This window comes from Melospiza georgiana, chromosome 10 (genome assembly GCF_028018845.1).
Source record: "Melospiza georgiana isolate bMelGeo1 chromosome 10, bMelGeo1.pri, whole genome shotgun sequence".
Classification (NCBI taxonomy): Eukaryota; Metazoa; Chordata; class Aves; order Passeriformes; family Passerellidae; genus Melospiza; species Melospiza georgiana.
Window position 1 is genome coordinate 21,023,739 of NC_080439.1, and position 10,667 is coordinate 21,034,405.

General features: G+C 48.9%; 2 protein-coding genes across 4 annotated transcripts; one reads left to right on the forward strand and one right to left on the reverse strand.

The window, feature by feature from the left end:
- Positions 1-345: 345 nt before the first annotated feature.
- PIGX (phosphatidylinositol glycan anchor biosynthesis class X) lies at positions 346-6,791 on the reverse strand. 3 transcript variants are annotated; one of them, XM_058031642.1, is made up of 6 exons: positions 6,714-6,791; positions 6,059-6,122; positions 5,535-5,667; positions 4,238-4,451; positions 2,271-2,371; positions 346-917 (listed from the first exon to the last, which is right to left on the reverse strand). In XM_058031642.1, the coding sequence occupies exons 1-6, from the start codon at positions 6,778-6,780 to the stop codon at positions 774-776; spliced, it is 723 nt and encodes a 240-aa protein (XP_057887625.1). In that variant the 5' UTR covers positions 6,781-6,791; the 3' UTR covers positions 346-773. The 3 variants fall into 3 exon arrangements, with proteins under 3 accessions (XP_057887625.1, XP_057887624.1, XP_057887626.1); XM_058031641.1 differs by lacking the exon at positions 6,714-6,791 and having other exon boundaries at positions 6,059-6,488; XM_058031643.1 differs by lacking the exons at positions 346-917; positions 6,714-6,791 and adding an exon at positions 1,524-1,720 and having other exon boundaries at positions 6,059-6,488.
- A 168-nt stretch (positions 6,792-6,959) lies between these two features.
- CEP19 (centrosomal protein 19) lies at positions 6,960-10,334 on the forward strand. Its single transcript, XM_058031644.1, has 3 exons — positions 6,960-7,083; positions 8,967-9,128; positions 9,804-10,334. The coding sequence occupies exons 1-3, from the start codon at positions 7,014-7,016 to the stop codon at positions 10,163-10,165; spliced, it is 594 nt and encodes a 197-aa protein (XP_057887627.1). The 5' UTR covers positions 6,960-7,013; the 3' UTR covers positions 10,166-10,334.
- Positions 10,335-10,667: the final 333 nt, after the last annotated feature.

The following is a 10,667-nucleotide window of genomic DNA, read 5'->3' on the forward strand; positions in this document are numbered from 1 at the left end:
GGGGAGGTTCAGGCTGGATATTGGGAAAGCTTCCTCTTGGAAAGGGTTGTCCAGCCCTGGCACAGCTGCCCAGGGCAGTGGTGGAGTCCTCTGGAGGGGTTTCACAGACCTGTGGATGTGGCACTTGGGGACACGGCTTAGGAGTGGCTTTGGCAGCACTGGGGGAATGGTTGGACTCAATGATCTTAGAGGGCTTTTCCAACCTTAATGACTCTGTGATTCTAATTAGGCCAAGAGCAGCCAATTTCTCAGTCATTAGGATGGGAGAGATAATTATTGACACATCCCAGGTAGGCACAGAATGTCTCTTCACAAATTCATACATAACCCATCTGCACAACAAGCTTAAAATTCAAAAATTTTAATTACTCAATGATGTTTTTCATACCTTTAATAACCAATCCCTGAGTGAATAAATACAAGCACCTCTGTGAGAGGCAGCACTATATTAGAAGCAGGCTCTGGGCCAGGAGGAGGGAATAGGAGCCCCAAACCCACTCCTGATTGTTGCCTCATTGCCCACAGCAGTGCTTTCAGCTTTTTGAGGCTTTTTCCTACTCTCCATCTGCTTTGGATATTGACAACACACCCAGAATGTCTTGTGGGCTGTGAAAGGCATTTGTAAACATGATGAGCCAAAGGAACCATAACCCATTATGGGACATTGCACCCCCTAAGATATAAATATCAGCAGAGCAGGATGCACCCAGGAGCCCAGTGCAACGTGCAGCTAGCTGTGCTGGAGGGAGCTCAGCCATGCCACATTCCCCAGGTCACTGTGAGAAGTGTCCATACTTGCAGGCAGCAGCCAGGATCAGGCCAGAGCAGAGCCCTGTGGTGAGCAGGGTCAGGGCACACACCAGGGAACTGTGCTCCCTGTGCCCCACAGGAACCCTCAGCATCAATTCCTCACGTACCTACAAAGAAAAATAAATATATAACACTCATTTGACCAGCTGTTTCTTTTTGAGAGGATGAGGAACCAGACCCTGATTTAATTAGCCCTTGGCTAAAGCTTCTTCTGGGATTCAATATCAGAACCAGGGTGGGATATCTCCTTTTAATTCCCAGCCATTCCACTGCTGCACTGCAGAGCTCAGGAAATGGATCTGCTGCCACCTGTACCCCTGGATCTCTGCTCCTGCTCCAGCCACTGAGGGTATGTCTGGAATGCTGCAGGGAGAGCAGCTCCCAAGCTGAGCTCAGACCACTAAGCAGACAGATTTCTCCAAAGTCAACAAACATTTGTTTTTTTTCATTGATACAGGAAGCTGCAAAATGTTTATGGACAACAGCTACAGATGTACCAGCGGTCTGCAGGCACCTTAAACATAGGAAGGTGTCACAGACATGTTTTATGAAAAATCCTTTCCTTAGGATTTTTTCTCCTGAGAAGCTGGGAGGCCTCAGAAATGAAATGTAAACATTGATTATCTGCTGCTGTGGAATGCAACAGGTGCATCTGTGATTGGCCCATGTTGGTTGTTTCTAATTAATGGCCAATCACAGTCAGCTGTCTTGGACTCTGGTCAGTCACAAGATTTTATTTTCATTCCATTCCTTTCTATTCCTTGCTGGCCTTCTGATGAAATCCTTTCTTCTATTCTTTTAGTATAGTTTTAATGTATCATTTTCTTTTAATATAATATATATCATAAAATAATAAATCAGCCTGATACATGGAGTCAAGATTCTCATCTCTTCCTTTGTCCTGGGACCCCTGTGAACACCACCACAGGAAGGTACATGTGTTACAACAACAGATTTTTTTTTTTATATATAAATCAGTCTAATTTCTGAATCTCTACACTGCTGTGGTACTTTTGGACATCAAAGGCAGTTGTTGGCCACACTAAAGATTCAACTTTCCTTGGTTTTGAACACAGTAAGAAACTTCACCTTTTCCTAAACATTTACCCAACCAGGTAACAACCAAGCAAACAGAAGTGGCTTTTTTTTAGGATGCTACTCCTTAAATCTTTGCAGTTTTACCATTACTTTAGCTAGATTATCATCTTCCCCTCTGAAGCACCAGCATTATAAAGACTTTTCTTAATTTGACCAGTGCCAATTACATCCTAGGATTCCAACTAGTAAGGGGAAAAAAAAAAGGTCAGGAGAGCACAATCCCTGTAAACACAGGAGAAGGGCAGAATGACCCCCACTAAAAGCCAGTCAGAAAGGAAAAAAGGATTAAAAATTAATCCAGAAAGGTATGAATCACAGCAAAAAGGCAACAGTTGTTAAAAATAACCAGAGGGAGAACTCACAGGTCTGTGTTTTGTGGTGTGCCACTGACAGGAACTGTTGGTGTCAGATGAGCAGGGAGTGTCCACTTCAGCAGGTTCCCAGCACTGTGCAGACAGCTGACCTAGGGAAAGCATTCCTGCATCACCAGGAGCCAGGCAGGATAAGCAATCAGCCTGCAAGCTTTTTCCAAATAAGGGATTTTCCCCCTACAACAGCTCAAGAGAATCTATTCCCTGGGAGCCAAGTGGTGAAACTTCTCTGCATGGCCAAAATGACACTGGGCAGTCTTTGCTGTGGACTTTACAACTCTTCCCTTCCTGATACAGCAGGAACCCAAGAAAGAATCTCACCTGTGTGGTATCTTGGCCCTTCTGTCCTTAACAGGGCAAAGAATTCCTGGTCAGCCTGCAGATCCCTCAACTTCAGCCATGTAGTTAGAATTTCCCCCAAAGTAAGTAAGGCCATTTCTCTTCTTGGCCTCCTGTCAGCACACAAAACATCTCCTTTCCAATACTTTAAATCCTTCCCCATTAATCATTAATAATAACAGTTTTCCTGCTCATAACTAGTAAATGTGCCAGGAAGATTTAACACCCTTTTTTAAGTGACCAGGTAGTCCTGCCTGCCCCTGTGCTTATCCCAGAAAATCATTGCTCAAATAATGAAAAAGTAAAGAAAAAGGAGCTGAAAATCATGAGTGTGCTTGACTTGGCAGGAATGATTTTGTGAAGGGACCCAAAATTTGTAACAAAAATATAGGATTTCATTGTTCACATGACTTGAAGTATTAACTCTAATTATTACAAATGCATTAATTGTAACTATTATAAATGTATAATTAAAATGTAATTATTGATATTGATTGGATATCAGGTTCTTGTTTCACCAGAGTTTGAGACTCCAACCATTCCAAGCTTCGGGCACAGCTTCCTACATTCCCCCTTTAAGGGGGAATTTTATTCCATATAAAGGGAATGCAGAATAGTGTCAGAAGCCATATAATACATTATAAATGTATTATAAATGTATAATTAAAATGTAATTATTGATATTAATTGGATATCAGGCTCTTGTTTCACCAGAGTTTGAGACTCCAACCATTCCAAGCTTCAGGCACAGCTTCCTACATTCCCCCTTTAAGGGGGAATTTTATTCCATATAAAGGGATGGAATTTTATTCCATATAAAGGGAATGCAGCAATAGTGTCAGAAGCCATATAATACATTATAAATGTATTATTAAAATGTAATTATTGATATTAATTGGATATCAGGTTCTTGTTTCACCAGAGTTTGAGACTCCAACCATTCCAAGCTTCGGGCACAGTTTCCTACATTCCCCCTTCATATAAAGGGAATGCAGCAATAGTGTCAGAAGCCATTTGAACACTTTGATTACTATAAATAGGTGACAGTGGCTACTGAACATACCCTGCACATCTCTAGCTGCCAAAGGAAAAGTGGTCAGAGCAGGGGCCCTTTGGCAAACCAGGACCATGACAAACACTGGTTGTGACAAGATCCCAGACAAGCCAGCTTTGGGACTGCACCAGTGAGGATCTCACCATGGCAGCAGCAGAGCAGCACCTGAGGGCTCTGCAGAGCCACCAAGGCCTGGTGTGTGCCCTGGGCTGGGCAGTGGTAGCAAGATGACAAGATCCCAGACACAGCCAGATTTGGGATGCCCAGGAGCACCAATGAGGATCTCACCATGGCAGCAGCAGAGCAGCACCTGTGGGCTCTGCAGAGGCACCCAGGCCTGGTGTGTGCCCCGGGCTGGGCAGTGGTAGCAAGATGACAAGATCCCAGACACAGGCAGCTTTGGGACTGCACCAATGGGGATCTCACCATGGCAGCAGCAGAGCAGCACCTGAGGGCTCTGCAGAGCCACCAAGGCCTGGTGTGTGCCCTGGGCAGTGGTAGCAAGATGACAAGACCCAGACACAGCCAGATTTGGGATGCCCAGGAGCACCAGTGAGGATCTCACCATGGCAGCAGCAGAGCAGCACCTGCGGGCTCTGCAGAGGCACCCAGGCCTGGTGTGTGCCCCGGGCTGGGCGGTGGTAGCGGGCGTGCACGGGCACGGTGCCGCGGAAGCAGCGGGAGCAGCGCGACTCCGGCTCCAGGAACAGCAGCAGCACAGCAGCCTGAGCCAGGTACTCAGGAGCCTCCACATCAATGGCAGCAGGGGACAGCACTGCCTGCAAGCAGGGAGAGACACAGCAGTGGTTGGGATGGAAATCAGAAAGTGCTTCCCTCCCTTGTTCTGACACTGAGAGTGATTTTGTGGTCAGGGCGATCAGGTTGGGAATTCCTGAATTCCCAGCCTTAAGCTGTTCCAAAATACCTTTCCAAGACTGTGTGGGAAAAGTTCACAGTGTCACTGTGCCTACAGCCAGACCTGTGAGGTGTCAGCTCAGTCATGGTGCCCACAGCCTTTGCACCCGTGTTTTAGGCCAATTAAGCACCTAAGCAGATAAAAGCCACAGCCTTTGCACATCTCTAAAGTGAGGCAAAGACTGGGCAGAGCACAGAAAGCTGGGTTGAAAATGAAGCTGCTCAGTCCAACCACACAGCATGTGATTTAGAGCTCACCAGCACCTCTCTGGGAATTTCTGTGGTGGTGTTCACAGGGTCCCAGGATGAGGGAAGAGATGAGGATCTGACTCCATGTTTTAGAAGGCTGATTTATTATTTTATGATATATATTACATTAAAAGAAAATGATATATTAAAACTATACTAAAAGAACAGAAGAAAGGATTTCATCAGAAGGCTAACAAAGAAAGAAAAGGAATGATAATAAAATCTTGTGACTCTCAGAGAGTCTGAGACAGCTGGACTTTGATTTGCCATTAATTAAAAACAACCACATCAGACCAATCACAGATGCACTGTTACATTCCACAGCAGCAGATAATCAATGTTTTTCTTTTCTTCTGAGGCTTCTCAGGAGAAAAATCCTGGCAAAGGGATTTTTCAGAAAATATCATGGCTACAGGTTTCCCTTCCACCTTCTGAACCCCAGGCCCTTTTAGCACAGCTGCTCACCTGGGGCTAAGAGAGGAGCAGCAGCTCCCTGGTACATCCCCTGTGTGTGACAATATCAGCAGCACCAGGGGATGCCAAGCAAGCTGAGCTACAAGGAGACACCAGGAAGATTAATTTGTTTGGCACCTCCTTCCAGGAATAATCACCTTGTTGCAATGAGCCAGACAATGAGCAGACATTCCAGATCCCTGAGTCCTTCCCTGGCTCACTGGCACATCTGCTGGGGCCATTACCTTGGTCAGGTTGTGCTGCTGCAGCGTTGCCAGCTCGTAGGGATCCACGTAGATTCCAGATGGCAGATGCACCTGAGCTGCCACTGCACATCCTCCTGCATCCTCCCCCAGCTCCACCTTCACCAGCAGGTCCCTTCAAACAGCAACAGGAGCAAAACATTTACACCCACACTTCAAAAGTGGGACACAAGATCCCCGTGAGACATTTCTCAGATGAGATGAGCTCTCACACCGAGCACAACTCATTCTGATCACACTTCCCTGTCCAGCCTTCTTAACCTCAACCCCACATCCACGGCCAAAATGAAGTTTCACTTCTTTGTTAATGACTCAGAACAACCAATGGCCTCCACAAAGGTTTTAGAAAGGGGCCTCCTATTTTCCCTCCACTACAGCTGGTTAATCCCTTGGTGCTGTTAATACATTCCCAGGGATCATGGCCCAGGGAGTTGATACAATTCCACATGAAAAGAAGTTTCTTCCAACAGAAGATCCTGGTGCTGGAGGGCAGGGAGAGGACTCACCTGTGAAACCCCTCCTTCAGCAGCTCCTGTGTGACACTGGTGACCCGACAGGCTGCCTGCACATCTACGGTGACACAGAACCAACAGTGTAAGCACAGCGACCACAGGGGCTGGAAAAGTTTTATAACCCACGAACGCCTCATCTGCAAACCTCTCCCAGAAGAAGGGAAGCAGTACTTGACTGTGACCAAAGAGCAGAAGAGCTTTCTTGGTTCACTGGCCAAGCCATAGTTCCAGGATGGTTTGGGTTAGAAGAAACCTTCAAGCCCATCTTGTTCTAATCCTCAGCTTTGGGCAGGGATGCATTCCCAAGACCAGAGTGCTCCAGGTCTGTCCCTGAACACTTCCAGCCACAGCTGCTCTGGGCAAGCTGTGCCAGAACCTCGCCACCCTCACAGGGAAGAATTCCGTCCCAATATCCCATCTAACCCTGCCCTCTGGCAGTGGGAGCCATTCCCTCTGTCCTGTCCCTCCATTCCCTGTCCCCAGTCCCTCTTCAACTCTCCTGGAGCCCCTTTAGGCACTGACAGAGACTCTGAGCTCTCCCTGGAGCCTTCCCTTCCCCAGGCGGAACACCCCCAGCTCTCCCAGCCTGGCTCCCTAACCCTGCCCGCCCCGCGCTCCTTTCCCGGCGCGGTTCCCCGCGGGCACTCACGGAGCGCGCAGAGCAACGCGCCCAGCCCGGCCCCGACCCGCACCGGCCCGCGCCGCCCGCCCGCCATGGCGGCCCGCTCCTCACGGCCCGCGCGGGCTGCCCCTCGCGCCGCCCGACCGCGCGGGGCCCGCCCACGCCTTGCTGCGCGACGCCGTGTTCCGCAGGCGTTGGTACGGGCAGCCCGAAGGGGGCCTTGGGCGGACGGGGCCTTTGCCGCTGGGGCTCGGCGGCGGCGGCGGAGTCATGGCAACCGCCCGGAGCGGCTGGACCGCCCCGGGGGAGGAGCGGGAGCGGGAGGAGATGGAGATGGAGCCGGAGGAAGAGGAGGAGGAAGGAGAAGAGGAAGAAATGTGTTTCTACGCCCCGCGAGGTGAGGGGACAGGGTGAGAGTGTAAGGGAGACTGGGAGTGCCTGGAGCGGGGCCAGCGGAGGGAGAGCCCGGAGCATCTCCATGCCCAGGCAAGGCTGAGAGAGCCGGGGCTGCAGAGGCTGCGGAGGGAGGACCTGGAGCGTGTGGGTGCCCAGGCAAGGCTGAGGGAGCCGGGCCTGCAGAGGCTGTGGAGATGCTGAAGGGCCTGGAGCGTGTGGGTGCCCAGGCAAGGCTGAGGGAGCCGGGGCTGCCCAGCCTGGAGAGGAGCCCCAGCTGAGAGGGGCCCTCAGCCCTGGCTGGCCCTGGCTGCAGGGAGGGGCAGAGCAGGGCCGGGCTCTGCTCCAGGCCCAGCAATGGCACCGGAGCCACGGGCAGGGACCGAGCCCAGGCAGCTCCACCTGCACATGAGCAAGAACTTTCCTGGGCAGTGCCCAAGCCCTGAACAGAGCCCAGAGAGGGTGTGGAGTCTCCTCACTGGGGATATCCCAGAGCTGGCTGGGCACAGTGTGTGCCGTGGGTAGGTGGCACCAGATGGACTCTGTGGTCCCTCCTGCCTCTCCAGGATGGGCCCGGCTGGGAGGGACCAGCCCGGCCCTGCCCCGCTCCCCTCGAGCTCGGGGCTCGGGGCTCGGCCGCTCGTGCGGCTCAACTGCGGCTCTGAACGGCCCCGGGCACCGACACACACCCCGAGGCCACCGGTGACACCGGCAGGGAAGGGCCCAGCCCGGTTACCGGGAGAGCCAAACGCTCTTTGCCGCAGACCCGAAGAGCTGCTCCCGTTTGTGCTTCTCATTCTCATCTTCGTGCAATCCCGGAATGGTTTGGGCTGGAGGGATCTTAAAGCTCCTCTCGTTCCAGCCTCTGCCGTGGGCAGGGACACCTTCCACTGCCCACGTTCCTCCAAATCCCCACCAGCCTGGCACTGGAAATTTTCCATTTTTAAGGACATTACTGCATGTTCAAACTCTTTCCTGGGTGATTTTTTGCAAAGGAAGAAGTGTTTCCAATTCTGCCTCAAAGCAGCTTTTCAACATTAATGTGATTTTTCTTAATGTGGAGAAATACATTGATTTTTGGGGGGTAAAATACATTACTTTGCCTTACTGCAGCCTGGAAATCGCCTTCATGTTTGACATATTTTCACTCATTTAAAACAAATTTTTTCATAGGTTTTAAACCAATAAAAATATTTAAACCAATACAAACATTTAAACCAATAAAAACATTGGCTTTTAACCAATTTATTTTATTCAAAATAAAAGTAACACCTGTGCTCAGTGCTGTTCACTGAGCTGGGAAACAGATCTGCAACACATTTGGATTTTTAAGTCCCCTCTAATTTAATTTCATAATTAAATTAGAATGGGGTTTAAGCCCATTCTGACCCAAACCACTCTGGGGTTCTGTGATTTTGCTGAACTCCTGACAAAAAGAGCAGCACTGAGTGTCACTGCCATATTTTCTAGAAAAATCCCTTTGCCCAGGATTTCTCTCCTGGGAAGCTGAGAAGCCCCCAGAGAAAAAGGAAAACAATATTATCTCCTTTGCTTCTCCTGTGTTTGCTGCTTTGGAATGTGGTTGGAGATTGTTCATCCAACATGTGAGTTGTTTTTACTTAATATCCAGTCACAGTCAGGCTGTGCCAGGTCTGGAATCAGTCACAGGTTTTTCATTACTATCTTGTTCTCTAAGTATCCTTTCTCTATTCTTTAGCATAGTTTTAGTATAGTATTCTTTAATATAATACAATACCATAAAATAATGAATTAGCCTTCTAAGAACATGGAGTCAGATTCAGCATGTCATTCCTGCCACGGGGGACCCCAGAAAATACCACGACTGAGAGACTCTGCCCCCCTTTTTCCTTTTTCCCCGTTTCCCAGGGAGAGCTGCTGGGGACTATGATGGAGCCAGGATGACTTTCACTGCACAGAAATGTGGGATCTGCTTCCAGCCCCCCTCCATCATCCTCATCTACAGAGACAACGTCCAGGAGAAGACTCGCCAGCGCATCATGCCCATCAGGAATTTCTCCAGGTTCTCAGGTGAGGGAAATTCCTTCTTGAATGCAGGAATGAATTCACTCTTTTCCTCCAGGGGAGCCCATTGGTAGCAGCACACTGAGTGCCCTCCCAGCCGCCTGCAGGGAGGGGCTGTGCTGGGGTTGTTGTAAATCAAAGGTGACTCTGATGTTGGTGAGGGAGAGAGAATGATGCATCTCACTCTATCATCAGAAGGCTGATTAATGACTTCATTATATTATACTATGTACCTTGTACACTGAATCTGCCATGCACTCACTCACAACTGCTTGCACTGCACAGAGCTGCACTCATCTCTGATTCCCTCATGACTGTCCCATGACAGTCTGACACACACTCTTGGTCCTGAGAGGCCAAGGGAACAAAACATCTTCACTTTGAGTAAACAATTTCCATATTGCATTCTACTCTGGCACAACACAGGCACAGCAAGTGATAAGAATTGTGTTAAGTTCAGAGAATATGAATCTCAGAAATCTTTGAGAGGAATTGTGCCTTGCTTTTCTCTGTGAAGAGAAATATGGCAACGGGGGTAATGTTGCCTCTCCGAGGAGCCCACATCTCAATGGCTCTCTGAGCCTGCAGGGTTTGGAGACACCCTGGGGAGGGTTTGGGAGGAGGTGTGTCAGTGGGAAGAGGTTTGTTGGAGCTGCAGGTGGCTGTGTTGGCTCTCCCCAGACTGCGTCAGCGCCGCTGAGCAGCTGAAGAACAACCCCCGGCACAAGCCCTACCTGGAAGGGGTCTCCCTGCACCAGCTGGAGAAGCTGCACAGGCTGCTGAGAGATCATCTGGAAGGACAGAGCCTGTCTGACAGCTTGGGAAGGTATCACCATGAATACACCATCGACCCAGAGGAGGACATGAACAAACTGGATGACAAGGAACTGGCCCAAAGGAAGAGCATCATGGACGAGCTCTTCGAAAAGAACAGGAAGAGGAGGGATGACCCTGACTTTGTTTACAACGTTGAGGTGGATTTCCCACAGCATGAGCACCTGGAGTCCTGTGCTTGGGACACGGAGTCAGAAGAAGAAATGTGATTCCAGACAAAGATAGGCAGTTCAGAGACAAATCTCAGTGTCCCAGCAGAGAGAACAATGTCACCATACACTGGCTCAGGAGAACCCAAGGTGCCACAGCAATCCCAGGCTTGAGTCAGTTTTTTTTTAAGGAGCCAGACTTGATTAAATGGAAACTGCATAGCTGAAATTGTTGGCTGGTTTTAGTCTTTTTCTACATAAAAGAATTTTAAATTATTTAATCTTTCAATTTCTTACATTTCAGTCAGCTTTGGCTGAAAATGAGGTGTTAAATATTCATGTCCTGAGGACACTGTTAAAGCTGTACTGTACAAATAGGGTGATTGTTATTGCCTGCTGGGAGGTTAAATATGTATCAGTCATTCTGGATAAATCAACTCTGCATTGAGAATATTACTCTCACCTTTCCCTAGCATGCTTAAATCTTCAGTTTTAGCATACACAAAAATAAGTCCTTACATGTAAGAGAATGAATATCTTGAAAATGAATTAGTCTTGAAAG